At 35.2% G+C, this 21262-nt stretch overlaps 1 protein-coding gene across 1 annotated transcript in view; it reads left to right on the top strand.

Annotated features, from left to right (window-relative positions):
- Positions 1 to 21262, top strand: part of CDH17 (cadherin 17) — a 182832-nt gene that overhangs the window by 26684 nt on the left and 134886 nt on the right. The window contains exon 3 of the mRNA XM_053715204.1: positions 3363 to 3449. Within this exon, the coding sequence (XP_053571179.1) occupies positions 3363 to 3449 (87 nt within the window). The remainder of the gene's footprint in view (positions 1 to 3362; positions 3450 to 21262) is intronic.

The raw sequence follows: 21262 nt of genomic DNA, 5'->3' as shown, positions 1-21262 counted from the left end.
TTTATAGGTAATTTAGTAATCTAAATCTAAATCTAAATTTAAAGGGACATGAATTTCAAACACACTTTCATGGTTCAGACAGAGGGCTCTATTTAAAGGGACACTGTAAGCAAAAACAAGTTAACAAAAATCGTTTAAACGTTTAGAAACAATTTTTTTAATGCATTTTTTTCTTAATATCCTTAATACCTTTTAACAGCAATTTAAATTTTATTTTTTAATGGTTTTCAAACCCACTCCATGGGTACCGTTGCAGGTTGTCCATTCCAGGCTGACAACCCCAGTTGGAATATGGCGGCACTTAGCCACAATGCGCATGCGCAAGCTCTATCCCCGTCCTTGAAGACGTCACTCAATGTATGTCTCGTCCGAGAGTAGGAGAACTGCTCAAATGCGCATGCATTTTTTATTACTTTGTGGGTAATTTCGTCACCATCGAGAGCAATTGCACATGCGCGAATTTAACTAAATGCACTTGCGCAGGGTGACAAAATCGCCACATAATTTATTCATTAAATCTAGATACGATTGGACATTTATTTAGAGCATGTACGGCCCATTTGGGGGTTGGATGTTGTGACATCATCGCCAAAAATTAAAACTATATTTTATAACGATATGCAGCATTGTTTTATTCAAAAAGTAGGTACATTATGTTATATTTAGGTATGGTATAAGATATGTGTGGTCAGTTTGTGGGGGGGAAAAAAAAGTTAGTAATCCTTTAAGAAGTTGCGAATGTAGCTTTGGAGAACCTTTGGCTGCAGGGTCACATGAAAGAGCCTGCATATAATAGTTAAGAAGCAGTGGTCATCAGACTGACGCTTCTTAACCTATACACCAACTCTTAGCTGGCGTTTTTTAATTCCCTGGGATTAGTCAGACTGGGGTGATTGACAGCACCTGATTGGCCCTGCTAGACATTGCTGCAGGTGGACAGCATTCTCTGTCCAAATTTAAAATTGCACAAGCATTTCACCAGAAATGCTTGTGCTATGCTGCCCCCTGCTCACTGGCAGCAGATACGATCAGGATGATTTCAATCCGCCACCATTTAGATCTCTAAACCGCAGTTTCTTAACTTTTGTTTCAGGTGAGCCTGAAATTATGGGCCTCCAAAGCAGCAACTGCTGCTTGATAAATGGAGCCCATCTAGTTAAAACTAATAAATGTTCGAAGGCTCTGAATCTTTGCAACTCTCTCAGCCAAAACATTTTTAAAAAATCAATATACCCATGGAACACCTCATTTTATAGATTCATAACTTTAAAATGTATGTAAAAATTGAATGTTTTTTTTTATAGAAATATGTCAAATTACTTTGTTCTTCACTTAGAAGATTTTTTTTTAAAAAAAAGAGAGATATATCCATTCAGCTCTGCTAGAATTAGAGCATCTTATTGTTTTACTATTATGGCCATTTAACTGTTTTCATGGGGTTTTTTTTGTTTGTTTTTTTGTATATGTTTGAGTGGACTGTTTATACTGTAGACATTGTTTTTTTTTTAATTGTATGATTTTGTTTTGTTTTAGTTCATTTGTTTAGTAATGTTTTGAAGGCATTTTTGAGATGGCGGTATTGTTGATAGTGGAATTTGTTCCATGCATCTAGATAGTTACAAGATAGCTGCAGCTCCTTTTATTATAATTGAGCTGATCTCTTGACTCACAGCTGTGATCAAAAATCTCTTTGTATTGCACAATTTTCCAGCTGCTGCAGCAAGTTTTTTTTTTAGCAATATTATTTTCACTAACCTAAGTCAATGACTGTTTTATTGTTTAATATCACTCTGTCTTTCATTGTGATGCTTTGATAGCACAGGGTATTAAACTGTAATGTTTTATCAAAGTGCCAAATGGTACAAGGCAAGGTTGTCCTTTTAAACTCAGTGTTTTTACAATCAGAGTACAGTGGCATGGTGAGGATTATAGAGTGTTTTACTGCAGGATTACTGTTCAGGGATGATCAGTTTTTGTTGAAGTATTTTTTTCTGCTGTGCAAACTCTGGATAAAAATAAGCAGCATTAGTGGCAGTTTGCTAAACTGAACAGCTCTTCTGTTAATTATTATAATTATGCAATTATTCAATATTTCCTAAATTAATTCTATACTTCTTATTGAATGGTATAATATAGAAATTGGAGAATTATTTTAATTAAAAAGATAGCACTGGCACATACCCCATCTGTATATTTGCCATTTGATTACATGGTTTTATATGTTTTTAACATGTAACAAGGTTAGTGGAATTCTGTATTGTTTTTGTTACTAACATATAAGACACTATAAAAGCATAGGAAAGTAAGTAAAACAATCCTATTATTATGAAAAAAACTTATAGGATAAAATGTAAGGCTAGTTTGAGTTTTGGCTCTTTAAATACTTCCTTTTTAAGCTTTTGCCAATATCGCCCTATCTACAATTAAATTTACTGAAAGAAATTGATTTAAATTTTATCTTGAGTCACTTGGTATTGAACCAAGGCAGCAGAATTAGTGCTTCATTGTAACTCTGAGGCTATGAGTTTTCACTAAATTCACTATGGCACATCACTATTTAAATATAACCAGAATAATGAACTGTTAAACGTTTTTCACATAGGAACAAAAATCTACTTGTAACTACTTGTAACTGCCATGCTGTGCTGCACACAGCATGGCAGTTATTCAGAGACAAACATGCTTTAATGTCCTCTCACCTATTAGAGTAGTTTTACGATTACGATTTTAGTATTTATTTGACACAGTTTAAGCGTGAAAAGAGATTATTTTGTCTATTTTTGTAGGAAATCACTGGCACTTGGCATTCTAGTTTACAAATAATGTACTAACTTTTCGAGCAGACATTTCTGCAGGATTAACTATATTGCAAATTACTTGGAATATAAAATGCAATACTGATATTATAAGCTAGTAACAACAACAAAATCTTACCCAGATTTCACTAACATTTAATGTAATTGCTACCAGACTGTAAAATTGACTTGAGGTGTCAAATTAACCTTGAACAAATCCACAATACTACCATTTTGTTTATGATGAACTATAACCACAGGCAGTAAAGATGGAAGTATTTTGAAGTCATTGAAAAACCTCCCAGTAAAATACGAAATATATTAAAATATAAAAAGATAAAACCAAGCAATATACAGTGTGATATATAGTCACTAAAGGCTACTATTCAGAACGCTAGTCCAAAGTCTTTTGGTGCAGTCTATCTACATGGATGGATGCAGATTCAGTATGTTCTAAAAGTGCTCTATTGCATTAGTTTGTTAGTTAGTTTGTCTGTCACCATACTAAAAAGCCCTTAAACATTGTTTATCCATCTAAATATGTATGTTCTTTCTGTTCTCTTACAGGTAAAAGCACAGACAGATGGAAAAGGACCACTTACGAATAAGGACTTTACAGTTCTAGAAGAAAGCCCACCATTTGCAATATACCAGGTAATTAACAACTAAACTTATAGAAATGTAATTAAAAAATGTGTGTATGTAAAATATAATACTGAAATGTAATCGTATTATGGATAGTCTGAATATATCGATTGGGATTGCATGAAAATATATCAGTCTATTAAAGTGAATGAACGGTTCCGTCCTTTAACAAAACTGGACACATTTTATTGGATTATGAAAATATATTCTTCTAAATCTGGACCTTCTTGATCTTCATGAGAGATATGCGATCACATTGGGAATAACAAGCTATCTTTTGCCAGTGACATTTGTATGTATTATTTTATATACACTTTCAAAGCAACATTGGGATTTTTCCTAATGAAACATCCAGAAAGTCAGCCAATTAGGTTTCTAACTTTTTTCATCAAGATCCTGAATTCAAATCTTTTTGATCCCTTTTTATTTTATTTTTTATATACCTCTTTGAAACATATATATGTTGAATTACAAAAATAATAAGAAAAAGAGGGTTAGCACTTAAAACAAAAACACAAGAAAATCAAATAAATTATGATTACTATTTATTAGTTAAAAATATCAAGTAATTATACAAAAAATAAAATCAACATTTTAATAAAATATAGACTGTGAACGAATCAATACAAAATAAATATCCATAGAAACAAAAAACTAAAATAATAAATTAACTTATGTAAAAAAATGCAAACAATAAAAAAAGGAGAAATAAATAAAGAGGGTCATCTGCTTATTAAAGTGCCATAAAACATGTTGAGATCTGTGCATATTCTTAAAGGGCTAATTAAGTAAAAATAGTTTGCATAAAAAAAATTGTTTAAAAATTGCTGGCAAGTATTTTAAAATAATTTAAAAAAATAAGCAAAATGACTTACATAGCTGTGCTTATCAGTGTTTAACATCAGAAACACAGGCATTGTATTTTAACTGAGTTCACAGCCGCTTATTTGCTTCAAGGCATGCTCCAGTAGATAATGACTGTTAAAGTTTTGCATTCTACCATATCAATGGTGTATATATATATATGCAGCCATAAAAGGAAATGTGTGGGGGGAGTTAGATCTGTACAATTCGGACACTTAAAAGAAAGTGTTAATGACGAGGCACTGCAGGTAAAGTAAATAAAGTACATATTATTATATTTTATCTCTATCCCAACTTGTTTTATGTCCCTTTAAGGACCAGATTACAAGTGTAGTGCAAACATTTTAGCGCGAGCGATAGGGTGTTTGTCACAGGTGTTTGCGTTTGTCTGGTTTATCGCTCGTATTACAAGTTGAAAGTAAAGGCAATCGCTTGAGTGCAATCGCAATTTATTCTAGAATGATTAGCGAGTCCTCAGAGTTATAATTAACTGTTTTGCAAACACATCAAAAATACATTGCAAAGTATAGTTACATTTGTAATAACACTAATAAAAATTATTCAAAAAAATATTGTACAAAAAAGTTATAATAGCTCAAAGACAGGAGGTCTCAGGTGTTAGAAAAAAAAGGCAGACAAAGGGATTTAACATTGAGATTCAAACATATACATGTCTAAATATGTGTGTGTATATATATATGTTTATATATGTATACACATGTATTTATGTATTTATATGTGTAAATACTGTAAATATTTCACATTCCAATGTTCTGCACATAGGGGAGTAGGCTCTATGCATTTATACATACATATTCCTATACATATCTGTATATATGTATGCCTATATATATATAGGTATAGGTATATTTTGTACAAAAAAACATCAGATATATGTATAAATATTTATTTATTACTAAATAGAAGATATTCTTCTATGTGCACAACACTGGAATATTTTTTTTCTCCATTGACTTCTATAGGGGAATACGTGAACGTGCACGCGATATTGTAAGTTCGGCTTTTTGCTTCTGTCGGGTTAGTACACGAGCGAAAAAAACAGTTTACTATCAACTCCTAATACGAGCGCAACCTGATGCGCTCAAAAAGCTTACTTCTAGCGCAATTAAGGCTCGAGCAGGAGCGTTATTTAGTGCTCCACTTGTAATTTGGCCCAAAACCAATTAACAGTAATATACAGCTCTGGAAATAATAAAGAGGTCACTGCAAAATTATAGATATGTGTTTTATTCTATAAACTACTGACAACATATCTCCTAAATTCCAAAGAACAATATTGTCATTTAGATAATTTATTTGCAGAAAATGACAACTGGTCAAAATAGCAAAACGATGCAGTGTTTTCAGACCTTAAATAATGCAAAGAAAACAACCTCATATTGACAAATCAAGCCACGTGCAAGGTTATCTTGGAAGAAAACTTGCTTCCTTCTGCTCTGACAATGTTCTTAAAGTGAGGATTGTTTTTTCAAGCAGGGCAATGCTCCATGACACACAGTCCTTTCAATCAAGGTGTGGATGGAGGACACCAGATCAAGACCATTTCATGGTCAACCAGACCTGATCCCCATTGAAAACCTCTTGAATGTGATCATGAGGAAGATGGATGGTCACAAGCCATTAAACAAAGCCGAGCTGCTTGAATTTTTGCGCCAGGAGTGGCATAAAGTCACCCAACAGCAATGTGGAAGACTGGTGGAGATCATGCCAAGATGCATGAAAGCTGTGATTGAAAATTAGGGTTATTGCACCAAATACTGATTTTTGAATTCTTGCTAGGTTAAAACATAAGTATTGTGTTGTTTTAAAAATGAATATGAACTTGTTTTCTTTGTATTATTCGAGATCTGAAAAACTCCATCTTTTTTTTGCTATTTTATAGTTTATACCAGGGGTGGGCAAATACCGGCCTTCCAGATGTTATGGACTACATCTCCCATGATGCTTTGCCTGCAAAGAGCATTATGGGAGATGTTGTCCATAACATCTGGAGGGCCAGTAATTGCTCACCCCTGGTTTATAGAATAAAACAAAAAATGTTCATTTTACTCAAACACACCCCTTGTAAATAGTAAAACCAGAGAAACTGATAATTTTGCGGTGATCTCTTAATTTTTTCTAGAGCTGTATATTAGTTTTCATTGGTGTAATAAGCAGATGGCCATCTTTATTTGTTTCTCCTTGTTTTGATGCTTGCTGTACATTAAACCAAAATATTTTTTAAGTTACCCTAAAGTTACTAAAAATGTGTGTTCCTGAGGAGATTAAAGGTAAACTAAAAAAACATGCACATATAAATATATATATATATACATATGGCATAAAAGTGAATATATGGCAAGTATTAGTGACCGCTCTCTGTTTGATTGCATGTCCTATCCCCTATATATGGTTCCTGGGAAAGCCCTTTATATAGCTTATTACTTAAAAAGATTTATTGATTTTTCCATAAACATAACAGAGGTTAACTATACAGAAGCAGACAAGAACAAAAGAACAAAAAGGCAAAGGAACATTTATTGGATACTAGTACAATATACATTAAAGGAGATGCTAAACTGTAACTCACCAATAGTTTATTAATAAGAGAGAATTTAACAAAGAAAACACAATCATTTGAAAACAGTTGGAGAGGTACACAAATCCTATAGGAATTGACTGACAAATATTTATCATTGGGGGTATCAGTGAAAGAAAAAATAAAGGTTCTCTCCCTCTCCAATTAACCCATCTCCAAGCGAGTCTCTCCCCATCTTATCCTCCAAACCCACTTTAAAAACTCAGGGTACAAATAGTTCCCACTCATTCCACTACTGAGTCCTATCTCTCCCTTCACTTTCTTCAAACATTATCAAGGGTTCCCAAATCCCGAGAAACTTATCAATCTTATCTAAAATAATGGAGGATAAATTAGCCATTTGATGATAATAACTGATATTATTCTGTATAAGAGAAAAACATGGGCACAAGTTTTTCAGTATTTTGCTATATATGCTCTGCTTGCTGTTTGTACCATAGCTGTTAGTTTAGTACCTATGCATCCCTTTTATAGATTAATGCAACACAGCTTGACCTGGAGTCAGAAATATCTCCCTATCAAATATTTTTCTGTATCCGAAAATAGTGCTTAACTACCTGGATGACTTTTTCATAAAAAAATTCTGCCATATGTGTAAATAGGTCTCCACAGCCTCTGAACCATAGGTTGTCTTGATGTGATACATGTGGGTTAAATTTGGTGGGTGAAAGGTACCATCTAAATGTTACTTTAAATTTCCCTAAAGAGTAGCACTGAAAGTAAAGGAAGTACCCTGTCTTAGTAATTACAACCACTGATTTGGGGAGATGACCAGTCCGCCTCCCATTTATTCATAAAAGACAGTTGAGTCTGATAGACATATCTCATTGCTCCTTTGACTCAGGAACTTGCCGGACACAATGTATCTAAGTGTATTGTATTAGAAGGGGGATTATTACAAAACATTTCTCTGACCCTGGACTGAAGTTGAAGGTATTGAAACCACCTGGGTGGGTCAGTTTAATCTAAAACTGAATAATGCTAATATGTAAGTATTTTCTATGGAAACCCGCTATATGCTATAATCTACTATTTGTTCACTTATCCTTTACTGCCTGATCTAAGGGAGAGGAAAAATAACAAGATTTCTCAGCCTTTAGAGGCTACTTACATACGAGTGTGACACAAATGGTTAGTGTATACCCTATTACTGTAAAGTTTCTCCTAGAGGCAGGTCTGTGATTTCAGCCAACCATAACAATATATAAATTGAGTTAGTATTAGTCATATTAGCTAAACCAACCCATCTAATATTGTCCCCTGTGTTATTCCGTAATATAACTTGTACTAATCTGGCAGCATAAACATACAAGACTAAATCAGGGTCTCCTAGGCCATATCCTAGGCATAGTTTGTTTGTTCATTTTCAGTCTCTTATAATTCCATATGAAAGCCAATTTCTCTTTCCATAATTTATGTAGGTCTTCGAATCTAACCAAAATGGGGAGAGCTCTAAAAAAGTATAAGATCTGCCTTTAATATAGATTATGTACCTTTGACTTTTACCTGGTACAAAGTTTTTCCCACTTAATTATGTGAGGATGTGTCCTCCAAAGTAATACCTTGGGGTAGATTTAACTGCTGCAATCTACACCCGAAGATTCAGGTCCGACTGAAACTTAAGTTAAGACCGCTGCTCCTTAACTTATCTGCCACCACTGAGGTGGCGGACAGCAATTACCCCGATCAGATACGATCGGGATGATCGACACCCCCTAGTGGCTGTGAATGTGCAGGGGGCGACATTTCACTAGAAATGCTTGTGCAATGTTAAATGCGGACAGCGTAAGCTTTTGGTATTTAGCAATGTTGGGCGGACATGATCTGCTACAGTGGATCATGTCCGTCCGACAGTTGTTAAATCTACCCCATTATCTACAAATACAATGTTAAATAAAACTTGTCAATTTAGAGTAAGACGCCAGTAGAGGACAAAGAAGGTTGGCTGGAGACATTATCATGAGACATTATCAGAGCACCCTCAAATTCCCTTTATTTTACCCACACTTTAAAAAAAAATAGCATTATGAGCGTGGCTAGCCTTGTCAGCTGCAGACTCAAGCCTAGATTGACTCCTCCAAATGAGGCATTTGGTAGGTGGGGAGAGAAATGTTTCTAATTACAAGGTGTTTGCCATCCCTTTAACTAAGATTTGGATATTGTTCCATTGATTTATAGGAATAACCTATGGCCGAAGAAAAATACTTGCTGCTTCCTGACTTTTCCTCTAGTAGTTATGAACATAGTGATCTACTACATATAAAAGATATTAGCAAGCTAAGTACACACAGTTGTTTATGTAAATTCTGTAAGTTCCCGTGACAACCACCTTTTTATTGGTCTCATAAAGCCAAGGTGTGCCAGTTCTGTTCTCCCCTGGTACAAATGAACAATGAGAGAGGGTGTGAGTGAGAGAGAATATGCGAAGGCTCTGTGCATGTTTGCTCAGCTGCCATCCATTCTCTTTTCTCTGGCTAGCAGTGGCACTTGACATCTTGTTTTTACATTGGATCTAGTTTGTTTTTTATATAAACGCTGCCAGCAATGACTGGCATTTGCTTACTATAATTTATTATGGTTACATGTTCAAGCTTTAAATAAAGGTTTTCTGCATAGTTTGGTTTAAAAAAGTGAATCAGTTAAGAAAAATAAGTTTAAAGGGACATAATAATACAATAGTAAAATGCTCCAATGCACTAAAAGATTTGTGTGCCTTTAACTATAGGCCAGATTACGAGTGGAGTGTTATTGTTTGTGCACAAGCGTTATAATTTTTTGCTTCATTGGTCGGGTTAGCGCATCCTCAGAGCTTTTGTTAACTGTTTTGTGAAACAAGAAAGTGTCACACAACACATCAAAAATACATTACACAATACAGTTACACTCATAATAACCCTATCTAATAAAAATTATTACAGGTGTTAGAAAAAGAAAGGCAGGCAAAGGGCTTTAAAATAGAGATACATAATTATACATGTCTCAATATGTATGCATATATACAGTATATATATATATATATATATATATATATATATATATATATATATATATATATATATATATATATATATATATATATATATATATATAAATATATATATAAAAAAGTATATACACAATTTCCAAAGAACAGCAACAGACCAGATTTCCATCAAAGAATAAAGCCAAATTTATTGACGTTTCGGTGATATATTTCCCCTTCTTCAGAACAATAATTACACACAAGTGCTGTGCTTATATACAGCTAGATTTAGAGTTTTGTCGGTAACGACCCGCGTAGCTAACGCATGCTTTTTCCCCCCCGCACCTTTTAAATACCGCTGGTATTTAGAGTTCACAGAATGGCTGCGTTAGGCTCCAAAAAAGGAGCGTAGAGCATAATTTACCGCCACTGCAACTCTCGATATCAGCGGTGCTTACGGACGCGGCCAGCTTAAAAAACGTGCTCGTGCACGATTCCCCCATAGGAAACAATGGGGCAGTTTGAGCTGAAAAAAAACCTAACACCTGCAAAAAAGCAGCGTTAAAGGCACACTAAACCCAAAAGTTTTCTTTAATGATTCAGATAGAGAATACCATTTTAAACAACATTCCAATTTACTTCTATTATCTAATTTACTTCATTCTTTAGATATCCTTTGCTGAAGAAATAGCAATGCACATTGGTGAGCCAATCACATGAGGCATCTATGTGCAGCCACCAATCAGCAGCTACTGAGCCTATCTAGATATGCTTTTCAGCAACGGATATCAAGAGAATGACGCAAGATAGATAACGGAAGTAAATTAGAAAGTTGTTTAAAAGTGCATGCTCTTTCTAAATCATGAAAGAAAAAAATCGGGTTTTGTGTCCCTTTAAGCTCCTAACGCAGCCCCATTGTTTCCTATGGGGAAACACTTCCTAAGTCTGCACCTTACTCTTAACATGTCCCCCGAGTCTAAACACCCCCTAACCTTACACTTATTAACCTCTAATCTGCCGCCCCCGCTATCGCTGATCACTGCATATTATTATTAACCCCTAATCTGCCGCTCCGTACACCGCCGCAACCTACATTATCCCTATGTACCCCTAATCTGCTGCCCATAACACCGCCGACCCCTATATTATATTTATTAACCCCTAATCTGCCCCCCACAACGTCGCCTCCACCTACCTACAATTATTAACCCCTAATCTGCCGACCGGACCTCACCGCTACTATAATAAATGTATTAACCGGTAATCCGCCTCACTAACCCTATAATAAATAGTATTAACCCCTAATCTGTCTAATTTCAAGTATTAACCCCTAATCTGCCGACCGGACCTCACCGCTACTCTAATACATTTTTTAACCCCTAAAGCTAAGTCTAACCCTAACCCTAACACCCCCCTAAGTTAAATATAATTTAAATCTAACGAAATAAATTAACTCTTATTAAATAAATTATTCCTATTTAAAGCTAAATACTTACCTGTAAAATAAACCCTAATGTAGCTACAATATAAATAATAATTATATTGTAGCTATTTTAGGATTTATATTTATTTTACAGGCAACTTTGTATTTATTTTAACCAGGTACAATAGCTATTAAATAGTTAAGAACTATTTAATAGCTACCTAGTTAAAATAATTACAAAATTACCTGTAAAATAAATCCTAACCTAAGTTACAATTAAACCTAACACTACACTAGCAAAAATTAATTAAATAAAATACCTACAATTATCTACAATTAAACCTAACACTACACTATCAATAAATAAATTAAATAAAATACCTACAAATAAATACAATTACATAAACTAACTAAAGTACAAAAAATAAAAAAAGCTAAGTTTCCAAAATAAAAAAATTAATTACAAACATAATAAAAATATTACAACAATTTTAAGCTAATTACACCTACTCTAAGCCCCCTAATAAAATAACAAAGCCCCCCAAAATAAAAAAATGCCCTACCCTATTCTAAAATTAAAATAGAAAAGCTCTTTTACCTTACCAGCCCTTAAAAGGGCCTTTTGCGGGGCATACCCCAAAGAATTCAGCTCTTTTGCCTGTAAAAAAAAACATACAATACCCCCCCAACATTACAACCCACCACCCACATACTCCTAATCTAACCCAAACCCCCCTTAAATAAACCTAACACTAAGCCCCTGAAGATCTTCCTACCTTGTCTTCACCATGCCAGCTATCACCGATCGCTCCAGGCTCCGAAGTCTTCATCCAAGCCCAAGCGGGGGCTGGCGATCCATCATCCGGCTGAAGTCTTCTATCAAGCGGCGGCCGAAGAGGTCCAGAAGAGGCTCCAAAGTCTTCATCCTATCCATGTTGAAGACCTCCGGCGTGGATCCATCCTCTTCTTGTGACGTCCTAAGTCCGAATGAAGGTTCCTTTAAATGACGTCATCCAAGATGGCATCCCTCGAATTCCGATTGGCTGATAGGATTCTATCAGCCAATCGGAATTAAGGTAGGAAAAATCTGATTGGCTGATGGAATCAGCCAATCAGATTCAAGTTCAATCCGATTGGCTGATCCAATCAGCCAATCAGATTGAGCTTGCATTCTATTGGCTGATCGGAACAGCCAATAGAATGCGAGCTCAATCTGATTGGCTGATTCAATCAGCCAATCAGATTTTCCATACCTTAATTCCGATTGGCTGATAGAATCCTATCAGCCAATCGGAATTCGAGGGACGCCATCTTGGATGACGTCATTTAAAGAAACCTTCATTCGGACTTAGGACGTTGCAAGAAGAGGATGGATCCGCGCCGGAGGTCTTCAACATGGAGCCGCTTGTCACCGCTTGGAAGAAGATGGTTGCCGGTCCAGATCAACTCTTCTTCCCGGATAGCATGAAGACTTTGGAGCCTCTTCTGGACCTCTTCAGCCGCCGCTTGATAGAAGACTTCAGCCGGATGATGGATCTCTAGCCCCCGCTTGGGTTTGGATGAAGATTTCGGAGCCTGGAGCGATCGGTGATAACTGGCATGGTGAAGACAAGGTAGGAAGATCTTCAGGGGCTTAGTGTTAGGTTTATTTAAGGGGGGTTTGGGTTAGATTAGGGGTATGTGGGTGGTGGGTTGTAATGTTGGGGGGGGGTATTGTATGTTTTTTTTTACAGGCAAAAGAGCTGAATTCTTTGGGGTATGCCCCGCAAAAAGGCCCTTTTAAGGGCTGGTAAGGTAAAAGAGCTTTTCAATTTTTATTTTAGAATAGGGTAGGGCATTTTTTTATTTTGGGGGGCTTTGTTATTTTATTAGGGGGCTTAGAGTAGGTGTAATTAGCTTAAAATTGTTGTAATATTTTTATTATGTTTGTAGTTAATTTTTTTATTTTTTTGTACTTTAGTTAGTTTATTTAATTGTATTTATTTGTAGGTATTTAATTTAATTTATTGATAGTGTAGTGTTAGGTTTAATTGTAACTTAGGTTAGGATTTATTTTACAGGTAATTTTGTAATTATTTTAACTAGGTAGCTATTAAATAGTTCTTAACTATTTAATAGCTATTGTACCTGGTTAAAATAAATACAAAGTTGCCTGTAAAATAAATATAAACCCTAAAATAGCTACAATATAATTATAATTTATATTGTAGCTACATTAGGGTTTATTTTACAGGTAAGTATTTAGCTTTAAATAGGAATAATTTATTTAATAAGAGTTAATTTATTTCGTTAGATTTAAATTATATTTAACTTAGGGGGGTGTTAGGGTTAGGGTTAGACTTAGCTTTAGGGGTTAATAAATTTATTAGAGTAGGGGTGAGGTCCGGTCGAAAGATTAGGGGTTAATACTTGAAGTTAGGTGTCGGTGATGTTAGGGAGGGCAGATTAGGGGTTAATACTATTTATTATAGGGTTATTGAGGCGGGAGTGAGGCGGATTAGGGGTTAATATATTTATTATAGTGGCGGTGAGGTCCGGTTGGCAGATTAGGGGTTAATAATTGTAGGTAGGTGGAGGCGACATTGGGGGCGGCAGATTAGGGGTTAATAAATATAATATAGGGGTCGGCGGTGTTAGGGGCAGCAGATTAGGGGTACATAGGGATAATGTAGGTGGCTGCGATGTGCGTCGGCAGATTAGGGGTTAAAAAAATTTAATAGAGTGGCGGCAATGTGGGGGGACCTCGGTTTAGGGGTACATAGGTAGTTTATGGGTGTTAGTGTACTTTAGAGCACAGTAGTTAAGAGCTTTATGAACCGGCGTTAGCCCAGAAAGCTCTTAACTCCTGACTTTTTGCTGCGGCTGGAGTTTTGTCGTTAGATTTCTAACGCTCACTTCAGCCACGACTCTAAATACCGGCGTTAGAAAGATCCAATTGAAAAGATAGGATACGCAATTGACGTAAGGGGATCTGCGGTATGGAAAAGTCACGGCTGGAAAGTGAGCATTAGACCCTTTCCTGACTGACTCTAAATACCAGCGGGCGGTAAAAACCAGCGTTAGGAGCCTCTAACGCTGGTTTTGATGGCTACCGCCAAACTCTAAATCTAGGCGATAGTGTACAGAAATACAACAATACCACCCACTTCCTGTGGAGAAAAGCAACAAATTTTCATCATATCCGGTGGTCATTAGTGTATACACCCAGATAAACCGGAAGTACTTGTCATTTACTTCCGGGTTTATATAGGCTAGTTTCCTGGCATAATTGCCCACACAGAGTGTAACTTAATCACAATCAAAGTATAATATATACATAACATGTTCCTAATGTGCATAAAATAAATTGCAACACATCTACCGCAGTTATTTGTAGCTAAAACTAGTGACCAGAAAGTTTCCTCACATCCGGCTTACTCCATACCGGATATTGTGTCACTTCCGGTTTTGTCACTACCGGAACAAGTTATCAAACGTACTGTCCGGTAAATAACGAAAATATTATTCATTCTAGTAACGAATGCAGTGTACCAAAATTAAACCCACGGTCTAGGTAAGTGAATATCAAGTGCCCACATATAAACACAATTAGAACTACCGAAATGATCTGGCAAATATAAAACACGTGTAGTATAGTGACATATAGAAAATTCAACACATATTACAAGCTAACCGCTCCTATGAAATTTACAATACTATATACAAATAACAGATCAATTCAGAGTATGGATTCACTAGTAACTAGAATCAAGAATGTAGTTAAACATGGGCATCATGCTACATTATGAATAGATCTACTATATTCCCAATACCACTGGAACATTATATCAGATTATTTTTGCTATTGAGAGGATGACCACTAAGAAATGTAACCATCCTCACAATAGAATTTTTTTTTACCATCAATCATTACATCACATGCACCACCACACATTTAGTTTACATGTTGATTTGCCCATGTTAAATGCATTATATAGGAAAAACCCAAGGGACTATCCGTGAGCGTTACAGATAAACACATAGGTAAAGTCCTCTTAAGAATTGGCATAGGAAAGTATCACCATTCCAAGAGCAGCTCAGTAGCAGAAGTGTATTGCTGCTCCAGAACACATTTTAACTATGTGTTCAATCTCTTTGTGGAGAAACTCACGGCTTGATTTATCAATCAAGGGTGGACATATTCACCCCTGTCTGTCCAAGCTCTTTTTTGGCAGGCAGTAACATTGCACACAAGTGCTATTTGGGCTTGCGTACAACCCTGCTGCCTGCCCACCCACAGTCAATCACGCACGGGCAGGAGCTGTCAATCTCCCCAGTCAGACGAGACTGGGGAGATTGAAATTCTTTACCTGATGGCAGCTTCTTGATAAATACTGACAACAGTTTATCTTGTGAGAACCTGCAATTGAAGGGTGGAGAAGGGCTTGATAAATCGAGCCCTCAGTAAAGTTATAGCAAAATTGCAGTCAACTATTTTGAAGAATCTATTCACTTCAAGGTCTCCTTCTTTACAATGTTTGGTTACAAACCATAAATCAGGGAAGTCAATTAATATTTAACAAAGTTCAAATGCCTTTCTTAAACAGTAGCTTACGTCTTTCACAAACTGTAGTGTGCGATTTTTTCATTTTAATAAATGTATAGTATGTGCAAATGAAAACATTAATAAAGTTGACACAGTGAGATACCATGTAAATAATAGTTTAGTAAAATGATGTTAATGAAAGCCTTGAGATGCTTACATATACAATTTAGTATAATGCATAGTTTTGCAGTCCAGAGACATGGAGCAGGGACCAGGGTCTTTAATGTATAATCTGTAACAGCCTACTCTCTCTAGGAGCTGTGGAAAAGGACCAACTTTCAGTTATATTACAGTAGAAGCAGGCAAAATAAATAATACACATGTTTTTTCACAATGTATAAATAACCATTATACATTTTTAGTTTAGTATCCATACAACTTATTATTAAAGTTAGAACATTCTCTCTGTTACCCCCATGCTGTGTGTGTCTGTATATGCTATCACGCACCTTTGTACATATTACATATACACAACACAGTCAGCCAGATTACAAGTTTTGCGTTATGAGTGAAAAAGCATCGTTATGGCCCATAACGATGCTTTTTCACTACCCCTGCTATTACAAGTCTTGTCAGAATAGCTGTACCGCACACTTTTTTGGCCATCACGCAACGTCAGTACCGCACTTTAAAAAAAGTCCTTTTTCAAAGGGACTTCCATAGCGCCGGTATTATGAGTTTTGCGGGGAGGCCAAAAAGTGAGCTGTACAGCCTATACCGACAAGATCCATATCGCCATCTAAAGTCAGTAGTTATGGGTTTTACGTTACAAATCTGTAACATAAAACTCATAACTAAACTGTTAAAAAGTACACTAACACCCATAAACTACCTATTAAACCCTTAACCGAGGCCCTCCCGCATCGCAAACACTAAAATAAAATTATTAACCCCTAATCTGCCGCTCCGGACATCTCCGCCACTTAAAAAATGTATTAACCCCTATTTCGCTGCTCCCCGACATCGTTGCCACTATAATAAAATTATTAACCCCTAAACCGCCACCCTCCTGCATAAAAAACACTATTTAAATATAATTAACCCCTAATCTGCTGTCCGCCCACTCCGCCGCTATAATAAACCTATTAACCCCTAAACCTAGCCCTAACCCTCACACCCCCTAACTTTATTATAATTAAAATAATTCTAAATAAAACTTACTATTAATAACTACTTACTATTAATAACTAAATAATTCCTATTTAAAACTAAATACTTACCTGTAAAATAAACCCTAAGCTAGCTACAATATAACTAATAGTTACATTGTAGCTAGCTTAGGTTTTATTTTTAATTCACAGGTAAGTTTGTATTTATTTTAACTAGGTAGACTAGTTAATAAATAGTTATTAACTATTTAGTAGCTACCTAGTTAAAATAAATACAAATTTACCGGTAAAATAAAACCTAACCTGCCTTACACTAAAACCTAACATTACAATAAAATTAAATAAATTAAATTAACAAAATACATTTATCTAAATTACAAAAAAAAATAAACACTAAATTACACAAAATAAAAAAGAAATTATCAAAAATAAAAACAAATTACTCCTAATCTAATAGCCCTATCAAAATAAAAAAGCCCCCCCAAATAAAAAAAACCCTAGCCTACATTAAACTTCCAATGGCCCTTAAAAGGGAAAGAAATCAGCTCTTTTACTTGTAAAAAAAAAAAAATACAAACACCCCCCAACAGTAAAACCCACCCACCACCCAACCAACCCCCCAAATGTATTTGGGTGAGATATGGAGCTCAACGCAACCATATCGCCTGCACAAGCAGTTTTTTTGCAAACCTGTAATAGCAGCGTTGAAAATAACGTATAAGTTATTAGCGAGCCAGCCATAACGCAAAACTCGTAATCTGGCTGAATGTTTGCAAATGTCAGTAATTCAGTTATAACAAAACTAGTCAATAAGCCTGCCCAGAGGGCAGTCTAATTATTTTTTAAGCTACAGATGTAGAAACAACCTATTTTGTAACTCTTCTTTTATATAGATATTTAAGCTACAGGTGTAGCAATACTATAATTTTAATGGACTACTGTCTTAAATATATCAAAAATATTTTCTATATAATAAACTACAGATATAGCCACACTCTATTTGGACAAACTACTGTCCTAAATAAATACAAAATTTATTCTCTTTAAATTATATCTACTTTAAAGGGACAGTCAACACCAGAATATTTGTTGTTTTAAAAGATAGATAATCCCTTAATTACCAATTCCCCAGTTTTGCATAACCAACACAGTTATAATTATACACATTTTACCTGTGTAATTACCTTGTATCTAAGACTCAGCAGACTGCCCCCTTATTTCAGTTCTTTTGACAAACTTGCATTTTAGCCAATCAGAACTGTCTCCATGGTAAATTCACGTGCATGAGCTCAATGTTATCTATATGAGACACATGAACTAATGCTCTCTAGTGGTGAAAAACTATCAAAATACATATAGATTAGAGGCGGTCTTCAAGGTCTAAGAAATTAGCATATGAACCTCCTAGGTTTAGCTTTCAACTAAGAATACCAAGAGAACAAAGCAAAATTGGTGATAAAAGTAAATTGGAAAGTTTTTTAAAATTACATGCCCTATTTGAAACATGAAAGTTTTTTTTGGGACTTGACTCTCCCTTTAAGTATATTTCTTTATATACAACATTTTTAGTAAAACAGGCATCACTTCCAGTTATTCATTTCCCTTGTTTTTGTCCGTCTATGACCTTAACTTTTACATCTGCAGAGCTTTTTACCCTTGAAAAAGCTACATATAATTGTCCATGGCTAAAAACTGTCTCTGGCAAATAGATGCCAACTCTTTCTAAAGTTTGTCCCTTAGCTTTTTTAATGGTCATAGCGAATGCTAATTTAACTGGGAATTGTCTTCTTAATACAAAAGGAAGTTCAGTATTCCTTGGGGCTAAATCTATTCGGGGGAATGAAAATATTTTGCCCTTCAGCTGTACCTGTTAATACTTGTGCAATAATTAAATTTTCACGTAATTCTTTCACAACTAATCTGGTGCCATTGCAAAGACCTCTTTTGGTGTTAAGATTACGCAAAAGCATAATAATACTACCATTTTAAGATTGAGTTTATGAACTGGCATTCCAGAAGGTGCCAATTCATTTAAAAACTCAACTGGGTAATTATCGCTATCTTCCTGTGATTCATCATCAATGGAATCTGTACTTAAGTAAGTAGAGGTTTCACCTTCTAACAAACTCATTGATTTTATCAATTTCACTATTTTTGGGACATAAAATGGCCATTTTTGAAAACTTAAAAGCATCAGAATCTTTTAACTCTTCACCAAAAATCTCCTTTACAATGGAGTCTTTGCATATCATTTGGGATGGAATTTCAAAGATATCTTCATGCAAACCATGCTCATTTGTCAGTAGTCCATCTCCAAGCTTTAAAAGCCAAGAGCTAAACTCTGGATCAACAGATCTGACATTATTAGTCAGCTTCAAATGTTTGAACTTATGCCAGAGTGGATTAAATTTTATACTGGCTTCAACTATAGCTGCTCTACTTCCGTGTGCAACAACAGGAAGAGTTTGTCTAAAATCACCTCAGAGCAGAATAGTTTTGCCTCCAAAAGGTTTGTTGTTGTTCAACAACTCTTGAAGGAGTTTGTCGACACATCTACGTGCATCACTGGAAGACATGGTTGATTCATCCCAAATAATTATCTTTTGCACTATGGATCAATTGCACATCATTAGAGGTTTGCCTCATGGAAGATCTTGAAGTATCCACCAGAGGAACTGGCAACTTAAACTGTGAGTGGTATGTTCGTCCACCTTCCAGCAAATTTGCCGCAATACCTGTAGAAGCAACTGGTAATGCTACCTCACTATTCCCTCTAATTGTCCTCAACAGAGTCTTGTACAGGTACGTTTTTCCACTATCACCTGGACCATTAAGGAAATAACACCTTTGTGGTAAACTGTCATTTTCCGATGCAGCAATTATTTCTTCAAAACTTTCTCTTTGAAGATCATTAAAAGATGCCTTCATTTGAAAGTATAACTTTCAAAAGAAGCATCATACAGATCTCTTGGATTTTAAGGTAAATTGTTTGGAGGATTTGGTAAACCAAAATCTTGACAATTTCTTCCATGAACAATTAATATATCCTGAATATCCCTAAGAGCATAATTTAAACAGTTTTGACACTCTGATGTGTGACCTGGATGTCTTGAAAAGTCTTCAAAAAAAATTTCTTTGTACTTTTCAAAAAGCTCTTTAGCATTTGGTGGAGATGCTAAAGCACAAGTATGAGTAAAAAGCTCTTTAAGCAGTTGAGGCATCATTTCACTTGCAGCTTCATGAAGAGTTAAATCCCAAGATTGATCATCTTCAAAAAGACAACGTTTTTGAGCTGCTTCTTTAAATGTGTGAAACTGAACACCTTCAACTGTATGAATATCTTCAAAAGAAGTTGCTCCTTTAACATGAAGTAAAAGCAAGAATAAACAAAAAAATCTCTCAACATCTGAAATTAAACTTACAGAGTACATATGACCAATAGTGTTATTTGCTCGCTCTTGTACTCTTTTTTTCCATGTTGTTGTCTTTTGATGGAAAACAAAATGCTGAGGAATATCAGTGTAAAGATATGCATGAGCTGACAAATCTTATTGGTTTAATTTAAACCAAGCAGTCAAAGTTGTGTCTCTATAATGTGTTCTTTCTACTGCAGTTTCAATTATTGTCTTCAGTAAAATATACTGACTGTTCTCCAGGAAGGTGAACTTGTAATCGCACAATCGTATGCAATTGATGGTGCATATGAAAGCCGCCATGCTGCTTCTGGAGCACTAACATATCTAGAATCCATAAATGAACTTATCTCATCATGAAGAAGTGTTTCATGTTCTTTAATTGCAATATTTGCACCGTCATGCCCTTTATAAATATATTTAAATATTTACTTTACACTTTTTATAGAAGCACAACTTTCAATATTAATATGGCAGTTGTATTTTAATGTCAAGTATGGGTTGTACGGTACAACCCAAGAGTTATCTATTTTTTTACCATTTCTATTGATAGACTTTTTTTGCTTCTCTTGTAATGTGGATAGCCATCTACATTGATTAAAGTTTCTTCTTGGAAAGATTTTGGAAATTGCTTAGAGCAAACCCCATCAACCATACATGGAGATCTTAGATTATGCTCCCCACAGGGCCCATGGATCATGTGTTTGGTAACAATTACATGTAACCGTAGATTGACTTCAAGGTCAGGTATTTCAGCACAAATAAAGCTATCAATAACTTGTGCATTTTTAGGCTTATCTTGTGCACATAATATAAACAAAATATGTGCATGAGGTAACCCACGTTTTTGAAATTCAATTACATGAA

The sequence above is a fragment of the Bombina bombina genome, chromosome 5, assembly GCF_027579735.1.
Source record: "Bombina bombina isolate aBomBom1 chromosome 5, aBomBom1.pri, whole genome shotgun sequence".
Lineage (NCBI taxonomy): Eukaryota > Metazoa > Chordata > Amphibia > Anura > Bombinatoridae > Bombina > Bombina bombina.
This window is presented reverse-complemented; position numbering and strand designations above follow the sequence as displayed.